Below are 20,877 nucleotides of genomic sequence, written 5' to 3' on the forward strand. Positions count from 1 at the left end.
TAATCACATAAATTTTTATTTTCACAAATCCATTTGCACAGATCAAAGGAATGTACAATAGTTTGTGTAGATGCATTGATAAATGTCAAGGAACAATCAAATGTGCAGAAACGGCCCCTAGTCAGCACAGAGCACAATGGTGCAAATAATTATTCCATATCCAGTATGATGTAGAATCCACCTGATATGATGTCAGGTGTACTTATGATAATGACATCTGCACGGATGGTTTGGGGCACATGTAAAGCTGTGTTCAAAATATTAATAATCAGTCGAAAGCCAGATCCCAGATTTTGGTGAAAATTATATTACTATAAGGCATATTATTATATTACAGCATATTCAATTGAAAAGTTAATTTATTTAAGTAACTCAATTCACGTAATGAAACACATATACAGACTAATTACATACAATGTTTTCAAGCCTTTATTTCTCGTAATTGTAATGATTTTCCGTTTTGAGCTGATGAAAACGCAACATTTAAAATAAAAATTTTATATTCGACCATTTAAAAAAAACACAGAGATGAGGGTTTAATAAAAAGTATTTTTAATATACCTGCTTAACTATTTTTACAAAGGTACTTTTGATCAAACAAGTCTCATTGTAATGCATATTCTTGTTCAAAATAATATCAATGTGGAGTTCAGTGAGGGATGTGATTCATTCTGTGAAAAAACATAGTAAACAAGAGGCTCTTATTTAGCAATAAAGGTACAAAATGTTGGACATGCTGGTTAAAATGCTTTCTTCTCTGAAAATCTGTGTAAATTGGGTTGCTTCAGACATTGCTGAGAAGCCCAGTATACTTCACTTAAACAGTTTATTGGACTGCCACATCAGGACCTTTGCTGCATGTCTTTCCCCATCATCTCTTTGCCTCTTTCCTGCAAAAAACAGGACTAGAGCCACCAAAATGGTATTTAAAGAAAGTTGATTAAAGATGGGATAACATCTAAAGAAATGCAGAAAAATAAAGACATAGCTAAATTGATCTCAAATGCTTCAAAATGGAAACCAAACCAAAAAAACCACAAAAAAAAAAACATAGAGGAAAAACATAACTACCATTTAAATGAATCGTAGACCGGCCGAATCAGCAAGATTGTTCTATCAGATGACCCCCAAACACTAAATCCACGCCACAGTACAGTGTGAAGTTCTGTGGATCAGGCGTCATGTCATGGGGATGTTTTTATAATGCAGAGGAAATGCCCTCAAAATGGGTGTTTCAACTAGAAGTATATAGATTCATGACAAACAAGATTTCGGAGAGGCCAGCCTGATCCTCGGTTCCGAGACAAAGCTAAGAAATCCAGAGAAGCTGTGGAGGTTAGTCCAATCGTCCTGGGCAGGAATACCTGTTTACAGGTGCTAGAGGTTGGTTGTGAAGCAGTTATCAAGAACAGTCATCGTACAACTAAATGTAAGTTCAGTGATTCATAGGAAAGCTATCTCATCAAGCATTTTTATATTTACAAAGTAAATGCTCTAGTTTATAAAGAAAACTACAGACATTTGTGTGTCTTCAGTTTTTGTAGCTTTATAACAAATTTCATATTATTTTTACTTTTTTCAATTAAACTGCATGCAGCTATTGTTGGCTGGTTTCACAGAAGCATCATGGAAGTTCAGTTTTAGAAACTATCAAAAAATAATGGGTAGGTGGAGATACGAAGTCCTCTGTGTGATGAACACAGTTGCATAAACTAAATTCCTCAGTGTAATACTTGCTGTTTAGATTTAAAATATCTTTCCTCTAGTATTAAAAGCACAAACGATATTTAATTGTCTAAGAACGTAATGATTATATATACATGCAGTACACTTTATAAGGTCTCATTGTAGCTGCATCAAGGAGGGAAACCAGTGAAGTGGGCACTTTGTGTTCCTGCTGATCAGTAATCTGAAAACCAGTCCAGCATGTTTAGGTACTTCAACCATGTGAAATCTGTCCGCAGAGGTAAGCTTGGTAATAAAACAAACTAATGTACTCTTTTTGTCTTCGGCTACAAGTTGACTGTTTTCAATGCATGAGGGCTGCTTTTAATAGAAGCAAACTATTCTCTTCTTATGAGAGCTACCTGGAGCCAAGGTCAATATTTTATATTTAATATATTTCCAAATTACTTTTTTTAGTAAATGTATAAACATGTCTACAATGAGCCATTAAGGTATGGTTTACTGACCCAGCACTGATGATAACATCTTAAAGATGGACATTTTCATATTTAAGAAAACAGCTTGATTATTCGGGATGAGGACGCAAGACTAGAAGGCCAAGACGGAAAATGGTAGGGGAAGATAAGTGCTATACATTTTCATTTATGGCAATGACTATAATAGAGGCTGTTTTTAGTACCAATGCAAGAGTATCTATGTTAGAAGTGTCCTTGTTTCTTTGTTGAAGGACATTGTTGTCCAATTTGATTTGAGACCTAAAGAATGAGCTTTTTTAACCTTGTTTTTCAGGGTTAAATCGGAAATGTTTTGCCACATTATTCCACATTAGCTGAATCTCTCTCTTTCCTCGCAGATAATTTGTTCAACAAATAACCATTACTAGCATTTGGCAGATTAATTTTCAAGCAACACACAGACACAACAACCAAAGGGTCACAGTGGCAGAATAAATGATTGGTGCAACATTTGGAAAATGTTCAGTATGGAATTGCCATCCATCCATCGTCTATATTTGCTTAGGGTCGCAGGGAGGTTGGTGCCTATCTCCAGTAGTCTTTCAGTGAGAGGTGGGGAATACCCTGGGCAGGTCGCCAGCCCATCACAGGGCAACACAGAGACATACAGGACAGACAACCATGCATGAACAAAGTCATACCTAAGGGCAATTTAGAGTAACTACAGGTGTTGGACAATGAAACTGAAACACTTGGTTTTAGACCACAATAATTTATTAGTATGGTGTAGGGCCTCCTTTTGCGGCCAATACAGCGTCAATTTGTCTTGGGAATGACATATACAAGTCCTGCACAGTGGTCAGAGTGATTTTAAACCATTCTTCTTGCAGGATAGTGGCCAGGTCACTACGTGATACTGGTGGAGGAAAACGTTTCCTGACTCGCTCCTCCAAAACACCCCAAAGTGGCTCAATAATATTTAGATCTGGTGACTGTGCAGGCCATGGGAGATGTTCAACTTCACTTTCATGTTCATCAAACCAATCTTTCACCAGTCTTGCTGTGTGTATTGGTGCATTGTCATCCTGATACACGGCACCGCCTTCAGGATACAATGTTTGAACCATTGGACGCACATGGTCCTAAAGAATGGTTCGGTAGTCCTTGGCAGTGACTGGCCCGTCTAGCACAAGTATTGAGCCAAGGGAATGCCATAAAATGGCAGCCCAAACCATCACTGATCCACCCCCATGCTTCACTCTGGGCATGCAACAGTCTGGGTGATACGCTTCTTTGGGGCTTCTCCACACCGTAACTCTCCCGGATGTGGGGAAAACAGTAAAGGTGGACTCATCAGAGAACAATACATGTTTCACATTGTCCACAGCCCAAGATTTGCGCTCCTTGCACCATTGAAACCGACGTTTGGCATTGGCATGAGTGACCAAAGGTTTGGCTATAGCAGCGTGGCCGTGTATATTGACCCTGTGGAGCTCCCAACGGACAGTTCTGGTGGAAACAGGAGAGTTGAGGTGCACATTTAGTTCTGCCGTGATTTGGGCAGCTGTGGTTTTATGTTTTTTGGATACAATCCAGGTTAGCACCCGAACATCCCTTTCAGACAGCTTCCTCTTGCGTCCACAGTTAATCCTGTTGGATGTGGTTCGTCCTTCTTGGTGGTATGCTGACATTACCCTGGATACCGTGGCTCTTGATACATCACAAAGACTTGCTGTCTTGGTCACAGATGCGCCAGCAAGACGTGTACCAACAATTTGTCCTCTTTTGAACTCTGGTATGTCACCCATAATGTTGTGTGTATTTCAATATTTTGAGCAAAACTGTGCTCTTACCCTGCTAATTGAACCTTCACACTCTGCTCTTACTGGTGCAATGTGCAATCAATGAAGACTGGCTACCAGGCTGGTCCAATTTAGCCATGAAACCTCCCACACTAAAATGACAGGTGTTTCAGTTTCATTGTCCAACTCCTGTAAGTAGCCTAACAGTCATGTTTTTGGATTGTGAGAGGAAGTCAGAGTACCCGGAGTGAGCCCACGCATGCACGGGGAGAACATACAAACTCCATGCAGAAAAACCCCCGGCCAAATTTGAACCCAGGATCTTCTTGCTGTAAGGCAACAGTGCTGACGATTGTGGTCATACCTGGGTTCAGAAAGCCGCTTCGACAAGAACTCTGTGGTGACTGGCAAATCATTCAGTGGAGGAGTGTGCGTGTATATTAATAAAATACTGGTGTAAGACGGTGGTTTTAAGGGAAACATTGCATACTCCATGCAAGAGAATTCCCTCAGCTGTTTGTAATGCTTGTTTACATTCAACTGAAAGCCAATGCTGATGTAGCAGGCCTGACGCTCACAAACGTAGTTCTGAGGCTTTCCCAGATGCACCAAACCTCATAATGAGTTATTTCAATCTCTGTAAGCCTGCAAAATCACTGTGTTGCTTTCATAAAATGTCACTTGTACCCGCACGGCATATAAAATGTCTCGATGTGTGTTTTGGTTCAATCAAAGGAGCATACATATACCTGAGCTCCGCAATGTCCTGGTCTGGTTATGAACCCACTCGGTGTCTTCAGGAGGGTTTCAGTTGTACTAACTGGGATGTTTTTAAAGACGCTTGTGAACTAACTGAAACTGTGTCAGTCTGTCACCTTCTGCGAGGACTTATTTATCCGCCGTAGATTGTCATACATTTCCAAACAATAAACTTTGGTTCTCCTTAATCTATCAGGAAAACTATTGTTGAAGGGGAATAAGAGTTTTAATTAAGATGATATGGCTTTGTATCATGACTTATAAAGCAAGGTGAAAAGGAATATTGGAATAGCTCAACTTAAAAAACATAAGGTACAGAGTCAGTTTCTTTGATGCATCTGATTTCGACTTTTCTAATGAATGAGACACTTTTTTTTATCCTTTTAATGTTCATGATTTTAAGATCTGACTGCTTTTTATAGATATTTCCCCTATGCACAAGAACAGTGTGCATGTAGATAAGGGCACAGTGTTTTAACAGCTTAAAGGGGTCAAAAAGAGGAAAAGTCCAGCCTGATGGTTTTTTGGGGGAGGGAGGGTGGCTCCTCAAAAACTATGAGGAGCAATTAGCAGATATTGTTTGCCACATATTTAACACATTTTTGGAGCTCTGCAAAGTACCAAACATTTGGAAATCTTCTGTCACACTTAGTCAATGCTGGATCCACTCCAATTTGCCTCCAGAGCAGGAAGAGGGGTGAATGATGCTATCGCCACCCTGCTCAACATGGCACTTAGCTTGAGGAGGCATATATGCGGTTGCTCTTTTGTGACTTTTCATCTGTCTTTAGTTCCATCCAACCCCACATATTAGCAGAGAGACTAAAATCCATCAATGTGGATACTATCTTAATCTTGTGGCTAATTGACCTCCTGAAAAATAGTACACAGTTGGTCAAATTAAATGACGCTGTGTGCGCCACAGGGTTGCATTTTATCGCCTTTGTTGTTTGGACCATATTTGTGTAAAGAACAAAGTCAGCATGAGAATCATCATATTATAAAGTTTAGTAACGACTCAGTCATCGCGTCCCTGTGGAATGGTGATGCCCCTACTGGCCACGACCCTGTCCTGCAGGATTTTCTGGAGCGGTGCCAGTTATCTTTCTTGCCCATTAACATGTCCAAAATGATGATACATTTTTAAAATAGTGTGCAATTTTTACATGTTTGTTAAAATAACACATTTTGTACTGATTTGTTAAATGGTCAGATATTTTCCAACTAATAAGGTAAGTTAACAGAAACCAGACCATGCAGTTTTGCTCTAGTTAAGTTCAGTGTATCGTTTCCTCTGTCTAGTAATTCAAATGTTGTATAGAAGTGGCTAGCTAAAAAGTTATTTTTATGTCCCCAGTACTCACAACTTATCAATATTTTAAATTATTTTCCTCTATGTTTTTGCAGATTTCGCTGAACCTCTCACTCTGCCCTCAATGACGGATCCTCTTCCCTCTACCAGTGACAGCCCCATAGGTGCGACTCCACTAGAAAACTCACCCCCCGAGGAGAGCGTTGCCATCCTCACATCGATGGGCTTTCCTCGCAATCACAGCATCCGCGCACTCAAAGCCACGGTCAGTCATCTGCTGTGTTCTATTCCTTTGTTTGCACCTCCTTCACAAATATAATAAGCTTCTTTTGTTGGGATATTGGATCAATACTGCTAGTAAACATACTTCATTAGACCTTTAATTATTTTTTCATCTCATCTCATCTCACAACCACTAACCTCAATGTATTTTATTGAGATTTCATGTGATAGACCAACAAACAGTTGTGGATAATTGTTATTTGGATGAAAAAGGATTCATGGTTTTCAGATGTTTTTACTAATAAAAATCTGAAATGTGTGGCTTGCATATTTATTCAACCTTTATTTGTCAATACTTTGTAGAACCACTTTTCACTACAGTCATTTGGGGTATGACTACCAGCTTTGCACATGTGTGCAGTGTAATGTGATAAGTGAGTTATTTTGGCTGAACACATGCATAGCTGAGCTGTGTCAGCATGGACACAGATGGGCGTCACATTTGACCTGCTTAAACAAGAGAGATCTTAGGTAGATGGTTTTTAGTCTGCCTCTCATACAAACTGTTGATAGTTGGAAAGAAAGTGAAAAAAGTCTGTCTTGAGCAAGAGAAAGGATGTGGAGTAAGAACACAGTTCAGTATCTCTAAGAAACAAAGAGCTAAAAGCACATCTGAAGCAACTGTTTGGCTCCACACAAAAATACTAAACCATCACATTCCTAAAACTTAAAGGAAACTGGAGTTTAGGTTAAAGAAAGAAAAAGCAAGAGGAGGGCAAGATGTGAAGTGACGTTTGAAAAGAGAGCAAAGATGGAGCGAGGTGAAAGATGAAAGGCGAGCTCTGTAAGTCATAAAAGGCTCTGGCTGCCCTACTTGTTCACTTTCCAAAGTGCAGATTTATTCGGTCCTAGATGTCATAGTGATTAAAGATGTCTGCTCTACATGGTGTTTACAAATAGTCCCAGCAGCACCCGGACGCCTCTTCCCCTCACCTCTATGTTATACAGACTTTCTGGTTGAGGAACGGCACATGTCTCAGGAACACATCGAAACATCAAATGACTGGTAAAGGCGTTAAAAAAACATATTGGTGCAAAAATTGTTTTATTCTTTTGTGACTCAATTAAACTGCAACTTATGCACATTTTTTAGTTCCTCTAGCCTTGAAATGGCTTCTGATGTCTTCTCACATTTCATGTTTCATATTTCAATCTGCCCCTCTCAGCAAAAATAGCCAAGCAGACGGTTGGATGGAAACAAAAATAGATGCTGGACTTTCTTGTTTATTATTAGGAAAGCCACAGTGCTTGCTGGCAGCCACACTGATGTTGCTGCTGTTGTTGTTGGAACGGAGAGGAAACAAAGAAGGCATATTCCTCCCGAGGGAGGGAGGTGTGAAACAGAGAGGGGTCTCACTGTTGGTTTATTGTCAGAATGTATTTAACGTAAGGGCCGTTTATCTGACCCCAATGGCCTCTCTGAGGGATAAAAACAGATGCCATCAGCCAAACTATCTCCACATACGTTCCCCAGACTCTCGTTCTTCACCAGTAATACCTCTCCTTTAGAGTCAAAACAAAGATCTTCAGGGAACGTTTATCGCAGATTGAAGCCTTCCACCTCTCCAGTGGAAAATTTCATTTATCATGTTTATCATGAGACATGTAACATAACTGGATGAGTAAACATTTCTAGTCCTGCTTTCAGTAGCATGTGCCAAGATTGCAGCTACATGTAAAAGTATTCATACTCCTCTGACTCTTTTATTTAATTTGGATTTTATGTGATAGACCAACAGTAAGAGTGAACTGTAAGAAAAATGATTAAAGTGTTAAATGTGTTCGTGTGGTGTACATTTTGTAACCAGCGTCTTTGACTCTAATAGCCCTAAATAAAATCAAGTGCAACCAATTGTCAACAGAAAGTCCCTAATTACTAAACAGATTCTACCTGTGTGTAATTGGGACTAGAACCGTTCGAGTCCCAGGAAACGTGTCTATGTCGGTCGTGTGCTCTACTACTACGCCACGCGCTGTGCTCTGAAAGCAGGGTTAGGTTATGAAGCAAATGCAGAGCTTTGAACATTTCAGAGAGTAGAAACCGTTCACTCCTCCATTTGAAAATAGAGCATGGCACTGTTGCAAACCTACCAAGTCATGAATTTCCACCTAAACTGAGAAGGGCAAGAAGATGATTAGTTAGAGAAGCAGCCAGTGTTATCTCTGGTGGAGCTGCAGAAATTTAGAGCTCAGGTGCTGACAGGACAACTATTAGTCACATACTCCACAAATCTGGTGTTTATGGAAAAGAAGCAAAAAGAAAATGCCCCGGTTAAAATGAAGCCATTAAAAGTCCCATTTGCCATGTAGGAGACACAGCAAGCATGTGGAAGAAGTGGCTCTTTTGAGATTAGATCAAAACTGAACTTTTTGTTCTAGAGTTCAGATCTAAATCCAGTTGTTAATCCAGGATTTAAAAAAAAAAAAATTATGTAAACAGACACTATTCATTCTGTTTAATTGAGCTTAAACTTTTTGCAATGGCAAAAAAACAATGGACCAAAATTTCAGTGCTGAGGTGTAAAAATACGGTGGAGACTTGCGCCAAAATGCTTGCAACTGTAATTAAAGTTAAAGGTAGTTCTACAAATTGCCGATTCAAGGCGAATGAATATGTATGCATGCCACATTTTTCAGATTTTTTTTTTTTTTTATTGCCACGCATACTTTTCTTTCAACTTGACAATTATCCATTACTTTATGCTAATGTATATAGAAATACTAATGAAATACAGTATTTGTTGTTAAAATGTGAAATGTGAAAATGCCTAAGGGGTGTGAATGCAAATGTTTGCAGTGCTGCAGCATCTCATGTGTCAATTTCTGTGCAGAAAATGCGCTTCAAACAGCCAGCTGTTTTTACAGTGACATGTAAAACTGATGACTTGATATCAACATAATTTTACTGCAAGAAATATCTTTAAGCTCGGCATGCTTTATGATTTTCTAGAATAATAATCTTGAACGAGCGCTTGACTGGATCTTCACCCACCCAGAGGAGGAGGACAGTGATGCCCTCTCAGACATGGCGGACACGGAGCCCAACGACAACGCCTTTTCCAACGTCAACTCTCACAGCGACTCCACGCTGTCACCAGACAGAGAAACATCAGGCCCCAGAGTCAAAGACGGACCAGGACGTAAGTGCTTCATACTCACTGTGGCCGCCTCTTATTTGATCTGTTCGTGATCTTTCTGTGAAGTTACATAAGGTTATCAGGCTTTGAGTTTTTAAGCATCTTTGGCAACTATAACTCCAAGAAAAGATGACTCGCCATTATCCGACAGATATTTTCAGCACTTTAGTAGATTGTAGTGTATATTTCTGTGAAAGCTATGTAGCAAAGCATTAAACATGAGTACTGTGAGTGCTTTCCAGATGTGGTGTACATATTCAAGTAAATGTGACATTCATCACCCTTGAAAGGCCTTTGCTTATTAACGTGGAATAGTTCTGTTTTAGTTTGTTTCTTATCATGTTTGGGGCTTTTCTTTCCTTAAGGATATGAGCTCTTTGGTTTCATAAGTCACATGGGAGCCTCCACCATGTCTGGACATTATGTTTGTCACATCAAAAAAGAGGGACGGTGAGTCGCAGCCTGTCTCAAAAAAATTTAATTAAATCTGTTTGATGTGTTTTACTTAGTGGACAAAATCCACAGTTCTTAATTAGCCACAAAAATGTATTTTCTAATCATTCTATTTGCTGTTGTAGCATTCAATGCTCTAAACTGAACTGACTGCAAATTTAGTTTAAACCTACAATTGTTTTTTACACTGTAAGATCAAACCTTTGCCAAACGTTCCTCTTCATTCAGGTGGGTGATCTACAACGACCACAAGGTGTGTTTGTCAGAAAGGCCTCCAAAAGACTTGGGCTACATCTACTTTTACCGTCGTCTCTCGAGCAGTTAAGATTACTGCCTCCCTCCTCCCTGCAATCTTTAAATAACTTCAACAGCTGCAGCGGAAACGATGGAAGTAACTTCACAGACCATCTTCTTGCCTTATCGTCATCTCACACAGGAGTAACCAGGAATACTGATCCAAGAAGGAAAGCAATGTGCTGTTTTTGTGCTTTTGTTGTGTTTATGCTTTAAATGTATATTTCATTGTTTATGCTGAGAGAGAGAAAAAGAAAAAAAAATGTGTAGGTACACAGGGAAGCGTGCAATTTCTACTTCTGGAATGGTCTGGAAACAAAATAATTGAACATATCAGATCAGGTTGTTCCTCCTCTCTGCCTTCAGCTGCTGTACTGTACTTTCAGAGTGCTACATTTCATAAATGTGTGCTTGGATGGCAGTGCTATACTACCAGACCACAAATGCTCAGAACCTGCAACAAAAGACAAACGATAAGTGTGCGTTTGGTGACTTTACATTTTTCTGAGAAATACATTGAATGTTTTTTTATTTTAGGGTAAACTTGGATGCTGAGAAAATCCCCCAAACACTATTTAAGTTTCCAAATGTAGGAAAGCACCAAAAAAGTTAAAAATAAGTGTTACCTAGACTGTAAATGTACAGTATTATTTGCTGGATTATAGCTGAAAACTGCCCCAGAAAGGAGAGAACAGTGTGTGAGTTTCTGTTTCCCACTGTGCTGACTAATTTACAAAACTAGATAATTTTTATTTTTTAGAAAAAGCACTTTTAAACAAAAAAAAACCCCTTGTATTCTGTACTTGATGCAGAAGACAGGCAACATGTCTATTCACCAATATATACAAGTCAATGGGATATTTTACTTAAATTACTTCTTAAACCACAACAGTATTTCATTTTTTTGAATGCCCAATTGGAGCATGTGTGGACTTATTTAAATGAATGTTAAGTCAGTGATGCACCTATATCTTATGTAAAAGTCATGTGCAGAACCTTTTAAGCAGTTTATGCCAAATTGCAAAATATTTGCCTACTCTGCAAACTTTAACTTGGCTGCACCTGCAGCAGTTCGGTTCTTTACAACAGACATATTCAGAATGTGACCCAAAAAGGTGAAATGAATGGTTTCATTAATTTGTTCTCACTTTTCAGGCTTTTTGTCTTATTTGTGCATTTGAACTCTTGTCTAGAGCAACATGCCTGGAGCAAAAGCACAGCAATGAACTCTGAGATGAAAGATGCACACTGATCTGTATCTGTATCTGTATCTGTATCTCCTCTGCAGTGTTCACGCTGCACAAGCTTGTTGCTGAATGTAAAACTTTATGGTGCTCATTGGAAACAGAACCTCCTCTTCAAACCCCACAAACCAGCGAAAATCATTCAACTCATTAGTCTTTAGAAGCTAAATGGGAAGTCCTCAGCATTCAGGATGTACTGTGTGGTAGATATAGTCTTTTATTTTGTAGCTGTCAAAATAATTTTAACACCGGTGCTCAGATCATCTTTTCAATTGTAGTTGTAAAAAGGTTTATACCAGAAACCATCATGGGCTGGTTACTGGTATAAACCAAGGTTTCAAACAAAGTTGGTTTCAAAACCACTTAAAAAGAAACTGATCAGACTATACCGAGGATTGAGAAAAGATGGTTCCCCCTCCCCCACCTGTTGCAGCACACTGCCAGCTCTTGCAAATTTAGATTTGGTGTAGAAAAATAAATTGCCCATTACTTTTATTAACCAGCTAATTTCAGCTTGTTATACTTGGGAGACTATATAACTTAACTTAACGGCCATTTGTTTTCTAACCTGCTGTGAATCAAAATGGCAGAAAAAAACTACATAATTTACCCATTAATTAATATGATTTATTTTAACAGTAGGAATAATTATTGTTTTTATGTTTGATTTAAAGAAAAGCAATTACATTATGGTATACATTTATTTTTGGTTGTTTTAAACACTGATACAGTGAAACCATGGTATTTTAAAACAAGGTTATCATATTGACAAGACCTCATACTGAACCATGCCTAGTTGTCCATTAAATTTGACTGTAATAGAAACTGTTTTTGTTAGCTACATCTACAACAGAAGACAAATCGATATTACAAAGCATTGGCAGTTTGTTTTGTCCATTGACATCCTGTTCTGTTACTCAGTGGTGCTGGAGTCAGAAATTATCAGGGGGAGGCCTTGAGATCCTCTTCAAAATTCAAAGTATACACTACAAGTGATAAAAATGGATATGTTACTAGTGTTGAATGTATTCTCAACTGATAAACTGAGCACATGTCTTATTATTATTATTTTTGGGGTCAGAAGCTGAAAGGTTTGGGAACCACTGCAGTAACTCACTTTAAGCATTTTTCTTTCAAAGAGGACCTTTGTGGGATATACACGTTTTGGTATCCTCCAAAAGTCCATTTCAGCTCCACACTTAATTTTTGACATATTCAGTCCTGTAATGAAGGGGATACCAACCAACCAATCTTGGCGTTTTGTAAGAAAGTTGTTTGAACAATTAAAGCTGGTGGTTGGAATATAATGCAGTGTAAAAAAAAAAACACTAAAAAGGGCTTTGTTTCTTTGATAATCATCTTTACAGATCAAAAGCTGTTTTGACAAATTAATTTACAGGATAAATCTCAATTTCCACTGTGCACCTCTTTAACAACACTGTGCCTAAACCCTGGACAAATGTCAACTCATATCAAATCTCAGCTTCTCAATATACTGCTGCTGCGTTTCTTGTCTATGCAGCAGGAAATATTACTAAAAGTCTCTATGCAAGTCCTGCATCTCTGCTGCTCGTCATCAGCAGATGACTGATGAGGTTTTGGTCTCACCCAGCTGTTTTCCGTTCTAAATGTGTCCACACGTGCTGTGAAGTTTGTATCATTTCGCTGTCCCTTCTGTCTCTGGCGCCTTTCTGGTTGCATTTTTTTCTTTTTTTTAAATTCTTGTTTCAGCTTTCCCTCTGCTCAGTCTCTTATCCTTCTCGTACGATTTCTTACAAAAAAAGTTTCACAGTCAGCATGTGCACTAAAGAACAACATGTAGTTATTTGGATTGTACAATGGTAATTTTGCAGATTTTATTCTTTTTTTTCAATTATCTAAATTTCAAACATGTTCTTCACTTGTTTTTTTTTCTCCTGACTTTTTGCAAAAAGATTTGTGCCATTTCTCTAGTTTTTCTGATGGGATTATTTTAAGTTAACTTTTGGTAATGTAGCTGTTGATGCAAGAATGGCTTTAGTGTACGTGAATACCATACCGTATATCCAGTGGCACTGTTTACTTTATGATGTTTGGGTAATTTAATAAACTCCACATTTGTTGAAACATTGCTTCTTTTCTTTTAAAACTGAAATGTCACACTGGGTGATTGATTTTTTTTTATTTTCATTGTATGAATAAAGACGAGGCAGTTCTACTTGTAAGCACCTTTCATACACAGTGTGATTCAAGAACCTCACAGGATTTCTGTGTGTTCTGCATTAAGCTGAAGTAGAATTTGACATACACACTTATGGATGTTTTGGACACACTGGCTCAGTGACTGTAGGGGGCTATAGTCAAGTGGGGGCAAAGAAAAATATAGAGTTTTATGCCATCAGCATAGATATTGTAGGAGATGTTTTAGTGTTCCATAATCTGAGCTAGCAGGATCATATAGAAGTTCAATGAAAGTGGCCCGAGAATAGAGCCTTGAGGTACCCCAAAGAAAGACACGTAAGCAGAGAATATATAACAATAGTTTATTTTAAAAGGCTACTTCCATATTTATGTTTTAAAGGTGCTAATGCTTTCTTTGTGATTATACAAGTTGAGTAATACACATTATAATAAGTGGTTCAATAAATGGATAGATGTATAGAAAGTATATTATTTCCAGTTTCATTCATCGAAATATAGTTTTATTTGTTCATGTGCGATGCTTCTATTAAATAAGCTAAAACAAAATCTCTGTACATGTTGCAATAAAGGAAAAGAAAACTGTAAACAGCATGGATTGATAACTTAATGACCCCTGACCTATAAGCAGCTTTATATAATTTTGAAATGCTTTAAAGTTATGCAATAACAAAGCCAACATATATATTTTCACATCTGTAAAGGACAAGTTCTTTACATTTATGGGGACATAAAATGCAGCTGCGTCTTAATAAAACATAGAATAAAGACAAGCAAAGGTAATGTAAAAAAATACTCATTCTTGGATTATAATGATGCCATCTCTTAAATTAATCCCTTTTTTAATGTCTTTCTGGACATTTAATTTTATTCCAGTTACATGGTCTTGTGTGAACTTTATCTTTTCCAATAAACAGAGGTGTTTGAAAGTATTATTCCTTAGTTTTTAATACAGAATAAGCAATGATTAGAGTTGTAAATGTAAGCAATTTTAAATTAGCATTTGAATTAGTTCTAAATTTTACAACAATTTTAAATCTCTCTCACACTATGGCATATCTGCCTTGTTTTTTTTAAATTGTGGCTTTAAAATACTCTTTTCTCCTCATCTGATACTGTAATGTGTAAGTTGTTTTTCCAGCTAAACAAGGTCACCAGAGAGCTTTTGTACAAGTCAAAAAAAGCCATCACATGAGCATTGCAACTAAGAGATGCCATTTACACCACACATAGGCACTACTGCTACAAAAGTTGGATAAATGCTACTCAAACAATGCAGCAATGATAAGATAACGTTAATAATCCTATGCTACACCATGCACAATGGGTCAAGTGGCTCCAACAGCAGAGTTGTATGACCTATTTTCTGATCGAACTCAGCTAATAATTATTTGACCACTAGGGGGCATATAGAGCATTGAATGTTTATCCCCAGATGGATTGACAAGTGATAAATAGGAAAAAGGACAAAAAAACCAGACAATAACATCACAGCAATAGTAAAGTAGACCTTTCATCCTAGTACTCTCACAATTTACCAAATGGGGGGCACCTCATATGCAACATGAAACCTTTATAGAAATGTAAAAAAGGTTTTTAGATGCGCCAACAAACATGGGACGTTAAGAAAGTAACAGCAGTTAAGTTAAGTTTTATAGGTTAGGGTCAACTACCAGTGTTTACAATTATTAGATTTAATTTAAAAATGTCAAGAGAATCTAACTATGATAACCCGCAGTGGCAGGGAACTAAATTTCAAGCACTGGAATTTTATACAAATTAAATGTCTTTCTTTATCTTCATTGTTCTGCTTGAACCTGCATGTTTTCTATTTTATGCCACAAAACATACCTCGTGTTGAATAGATATTGAGTATATATGATATTGTTTAATGCTAAGGCTGCAGTATATTGCATATATATATATATATATATATATATATATATATGTGTGTGTGTGTGTGTGTGTATAAGTGATAAGGTAAGTAAACACATGCATTAAATTAAAGTATAATTCTGTGCCATAACTAACATGCTATCGGCCTCGTGGTGTTTCTCAGGAGCATGCTCTAAACTACTTCAGTTCACCTGAGAAGATACCTAACTCTACACAAATCTTGACTGTAAGCTGGCATCTTAAAGTTATCTCCTTGTTTGTTTGAACTTATTTATAGAATTAAAAAGTGAAGGCCCAGAATAAAAAAGATAAACTAGAACTTATTTGAAGATCAGCAAACTTACCAGAGATAATGTTTACTACAGTTCTGTTGACTTAGAGGACAAATGGAAACAGGTTGTTTATAAAATAATTATATAGAAAATATTTTTCTTTTCTAAAGTAAAAAATCTTCACAAAGAAAACACAGGATGAGGATGGACAGAGGCTTGTCTTAAAGTGTACACTCTGTTCAACAAACACAGCATGTGTTTATGTTTGCAGATAGAAATACTCCATACATGACACCTGACTATTGTGCATTCTCGAGAAATTCCTACTTGATTATTACAATTATTTCCAAGAAGACCACCAGAAGATGTAACTAAAGCTACCCAATGACATCTGCAATCACTTTTGAGTATTTTCATTTAAGAGCATGGAGTGAGAACATTTCTGGAGCCACAATCTCTTGACCATCACTAGTACATAACTTTAATTTATGAGGTAACTTAACAGATTTAATATAAATTGACTCCATTAAAAAACTTAAAAATTTAATTCATTAGCACAATGTATTATCTTATAATCCAGTACCTGTCTCATTTAGGATTCTAATAGCTCTAAATGGCAAAACAGTCAATGTGCCAGAACTGTTGCTTTGTTTTACAAGTAAGTTACACCAAACTAAGCTAACAAAGCACTGGGTGACTACATCTCGTGATGATTTCACTGAGTGAAGAAGGAAAGGCTATAACTACAGCAAATTTCTGCCATTTCAGGCTGTTGAGAATTTTGTGAGAAAAATTTTGTTTGGCGTTTGGTGATTTTTAGATGCACAAAAAAAAAGAATGCATAATAGTTATTTTTAACACCCCAGCAGCTGCTGATAAGCTCCCCCTTTGCTCCTACAGTTAGTATGTAATCTTAATATGGAAAAAATCACAGTAAGAGTCAAACTATAACTAAACTAAACTGCACAACTTGCCATAAGAGCGATACCTTATGTGAACAGACCTGGTATTTAGAAGGCTAGGAGCAAACTTGCTTTCCAAAGGAACTATTTCAAATGATTTAGCAAAGCATAAAACATAAAACATGAATTTCCAAACCTTCAAACTCTGATTGTGAACCTATATCAGGGTGAGCGAAAAGCTTTATCCAACTAGAGTGATTTCCTGATTAAAAAAAAAAAAAATCCTTGTTAGCAACAGAACATTTTATCGAAGGTGGCTACATATTTCTTTTTTGCCTGAAATCTGACTAGCGTTTACGTGGCAGTGAATGCAGTGGCTTGCAAAAGTATTCACACCCCATGAACATTGTCACAGTACAACCACAAACTTAATTGAATTCTATGCAGATTTTATAAGACAACACAAAGTGCTGCATGATGGTGAAGTGGAATGAAAATAATACATGGTTTTCTTGTTATTTCATCAATAAAAATCTGTAAACTGAGGAATGCATTTGCAATAAGCTCCCTTTATGCTGATACCATAAATAAAATCCAGTGCAACCAGTGAGAGGTCACCTAATTACTAAATAGAGTTCAGCTGTGTGTTATTTAATCTCAATATGAATTCCTTTGTTCTGCGAAGGCCTCAGGAGTTTGTTAGAGGACATTGGTGAACAAACAGCTTCATAAAGATCAAGGAACACATTGGAAAGGTCAGAGGTGAAGTGAATAATTTGAAAGCAAGGTTAGATTATAAAACAACATCCCAAGCTTTGAACATCTCATGGAGCATTGTTCAATCTACTAACTAAATGGTAAAAGTATGGCACAACTAAAACTACCAAGATGTGGGCATCTACCTAAACATATGGCATGGCCCAGGGAAGGAGAGCATTAATCAGAGAAGCAGCCAGGAGGCTGATGGTGGCTCCAGAGGGGATCCCGAGATTCACAGCTCAGGATGGAAAATCTGTTGACAGTATCTCGCCCTTATGAAAGACTGGCAACAACAAAGTCATGTTGATAGAATGACATGGGAAGTCCTATTTACAGTTTACCACAAGCATGCTGGGAGCACAGCAAACATGTGAATGAAGATGTTCTATGTGTGGTAGAAAACCAATACTTCAACACCATTGCCCTGTCAACGTCTAAACCTAAATCAACTATGGCAAGCCTTGAAAAGTGCAGTTCACAGATGCTCTACATCCAACCTGACTGAGCTTCTGCCATTTTGAAAGAAATGTGGGCACTATTTATTTGTTGGGGGGATGGGGGGACAAATGCATGTCAAACTTTTCTGATTTTGTTAGTACAAAAAAAAGAAAACCATCTATCAGTTTTCTTCAATTTTACAATTCTACAATTTTGTTGGTGTATCATATGACTGTAATGTGACAATATGACAAGTATAATACTTCTGTCAACAAATAGAAAAGTGAGGTAACAGGCAGAAGAAAATATATGTAGAGCCGGGAATTTGGTGTCTGCAGCCACAGATGCATTTTTATGTCACAGATTTATACAGTGACAATGCTGCACTTCAGCCGGTTCTCCCCCAGCCGCCTGATAGAACACTCCTCCTAACACAGAGTGTGTCATCCCAGCTGCACTGTTTGGAAGATGAATGGTTCTGGTATTGGTCTCTGGTTCCTGCTGATAGCATTCATTCAAAACACAGAATCAACACTTCCCTTTGGTCCACTGAGGCAAATGGGGACAAACATGAAACATGACCTTTTGCATAGGAGCCGACAATGAAATAATAATAAAAAATCCTTTCTGTAGCACACCCAGACTGTGGACATAGCTGATAAACACCAAAGTGAGCCGTACAGCGCAGCAGATCTTTCACTCTGCTGCGCAGCAAGCTGCATGATGTCAAAATCACACAGCAACAACTGTGACTCAAAGGAAGCAACTAAAAAACATATTTCTAAAAAATACGAGAAGCTGCAAAGTATTTATCTTGGGTAGGAGCATCTTAAGCAGTGCCTTCTATAATATTTATTATGATTTTATGAATAAATGTTATTCATAAAATAATTTTTTTCCTTCCATGGATGCATATTAATGTTATAAGAGCGAACAAACAAATGTGTGCAACACTCTAAACAACCCTCCATAAATATTAAAATCATGCATGATGGCTGAGGGTAACTGATGTAATTAAATGAATGAGCTTTGCTGCCAGTTGAGGAGCAGCAAAGATAACAAATATCATCAAGCTGCTGTCTCGGGCCTTGGCTTGCAAATACACATCTTTTAATTTAATGTTAATATGCTGTATCGAAATGAATACAGTCAGCATAAATAAAAATTAAGCTTTTCTTTCTGGTGGCCTCTGAGATGAAAGATATTTTTGGAAATATAACCACTTTTCCCTCTGATGAAAGACACTATTAAAATCAATATTAACCGCCCATTGTCTGCCTTCCTCCAGCCAGTCAGCATAAAGGAAACAAATATTACATATGAGCTGCATAAATATATAAACAACCCAACTGAAATTAGTGGATCAGAAATCATACAAGTTCTGAGAACAGCACTTATGTTAAGAAATTTAAACTGGTCTGAAAAGGGCTTAGATATAATTTGTTCTTTGTTGCCATAAAAATAGTGTAAATAAATAAGATTGGACACATGCATCTTAGTAAGGCTTTACAATCTGGGTTGCACATTCCACTTGGATCAAGGAAGTCATCTAAAAGTGCAAAGGGAAAACCTCTATAAGTATGTTAAGCTCTCCATTTCTTAAAATGTTTTTTTTTTTATGCAGAGGAATGAGTCTCCATTGACAGTGGAGGAGCTGAAGCCAGGAAGACAATAAGGATCTCTGGGGTTACAGGGTGCAGCCTTTATTGTTCGCTCACTGGATCCATCCATCAGAAAGGGGGAGAGAAGGTCCTGAGTCAACAGTTCTTCCTTTCAAAACCTCATCTTTTCTGTTGCAAGTGGCTTGTGAGGGTTTCTCAGTGGGAGTCTTAAATCTGGCTGTCACTCCTGGCTCACCTCTGTTCCACCACATGAGTCAGTTTTTAATTGATGTGTCCTCTAAGGCATAGCTTGTACAATCTTTGCCCGTCCTTGTGCTCTTTAGGGAAATCATAAATTACAGTGCAAATTCCATCGCTAAGCAGTCTATTCAAACCCTTGGAAGAACCGGCCCTCCAAACTGCTTGGTAGAAATTTAGGGCAAGAAAATATGACCTTCTGAGTTTAATTTGATGTGCAGAAACTAAATACACACGGTTGTGTCTTAACTCAAACATGTGCACTTTGGCCTTTTGGCTTCTGGGTAGAAATAGAAGAATAAATGATAGAACAGACTTCATCATCTCTTCTATCAATTCCTCAAATGTCCAAGTTAAACGCCCGCATCAGGAAATCCAGGTCGCCAATATTTGCAGCCTGGAAGAGTTCGGGTTGGTCCATCATGGATAAAGCGATCCTCAGAGCTGCCCAGATGTTACCAGACATCACCTGATGGGACTGTTGGCCACTCTGGCTTTTCCTCTGGAGACTTAAGGCCATCAGGAAGTTACTGGCTGCCTCTCTGGGGAAACCAAGTAAAAAAAATTATTTGTTACAGGGTAAACTGTGAGAGTTTGTGCACGGTTTTGCAAACTCCTTTATTCAGTTTTCTGAATAACCTATAAAAAATGTCCTAAAGGCTATCTCCTTAATGTTTTTGCTGTATACATAAGATGAGACATCTAGCTTGTTACAGTGGCATAGTACAATAGGTCATTAACAAGTTTTGGAGAATACTTTTCAGTCACAGGGATCTTAATCTCACACCTTTGTGAAGATATATGGTTCCTTCTCCTTGAATTTTCCACATTTTGTCATATTAAAAACACAGACTGCAATGTATTTTGTTGTCGTTTTATGTTACACTCCAGTGCTAGTATTCCAGTCTGCACACAATTGTGAAGTGGAGGAACATTTTGTACAAAAATCTAAGGTTTTGCATACATTTGTATTCAGGCCCCTTTCCTCTGATACCACTAAATAAAATCCAGCAGAATCAGTCATTGTCTTTAAAGGTAGCAACTGATGTTCTGTGAAGGCCTCAGAGGTTTGTTAGAGAACCTTAGTGAAAAACTGCACCAACCTTCAAACATTTCATAGAGCACTGTCCAATCTATTATCCATCCCAC

General features: G+C 37.7%; 2 protein-coding genes across 6 annotated transcripts in view; one reads left to right on the top strand and one right to left on the bottom strand.

Annotated features, from left to right (window-relative positions):
* usp13 (ubiquitin specific peptidase 13) overlaps window positions 1-13,530 on the top strand; it is a 47,922-nt gene extending 34,392 nt beyond the window's left edge. For all 5 annotated transcript variants that reach the window (XM_047374327.1, XM_047374329.1, XM_047374325.1 and 2 more), the window contains 4 exons: window positions 6,110-6,279; window positions 9,247-9,436; window positions 9,799-9,883; window positions 10,115-13,530. In XM_047374327.1, the coding sequence (XP_047230283.1) occupies window positions 6,110-6,279; window positions 9,247-9,436; window positions 9,799-9,883; window positions 10,115-10,211 (542 nt within the window). In that variant the 3' untranslated portion in view covers window positions 10,212-13,530. The remainder of the gene's footprint in view (window positions 1-6,109; window positions 6,280-9,246; window positions 9,437-9,798; window positions 9,884-10,114) is intronic.
* A 1,986-nt stretch (window positions 13,531-15,516) lies between these two features.
* pex5la (peroxisomal biogenesis factor 5-like a) overlaps window positions 15,517-20,877 on the bottom strand; it is a 133,176-nt gene continuing 127,815 nt past the window's right edge. Inside the window, exon 15 of the mRNA XM_047374970.1 lies at window positions 15,517-20,270. Coding sequence (XP_047230926.1) covers window positions 20,069-20,270 — 202 coding nt within the window. The 3' untranslated portion in view covers window positions 15,517-20,068. The remainder of the gene's footprint in view (window positions 20,271-20,877) is intronic.

The sequence above is a fragment of the Girardinichthys multiradiatus genome, chromosome 9 (assembly GCF_021462225.1).
Source record: "Girardinichthys multiradiatus isolate DD_20200921_A chromosome 9, DD_fGirMul_XY1, whole genome shotgun sequence".
In the NCBI taxonomy this organism is placed as follows: domain Eukaryota; kingdom Metazoa; phylum Chordata; class Actinopteri; order Cyprinodontiformes; family Goodeidae; genus Girardinichthys; species Girardinichthys multiradiatus.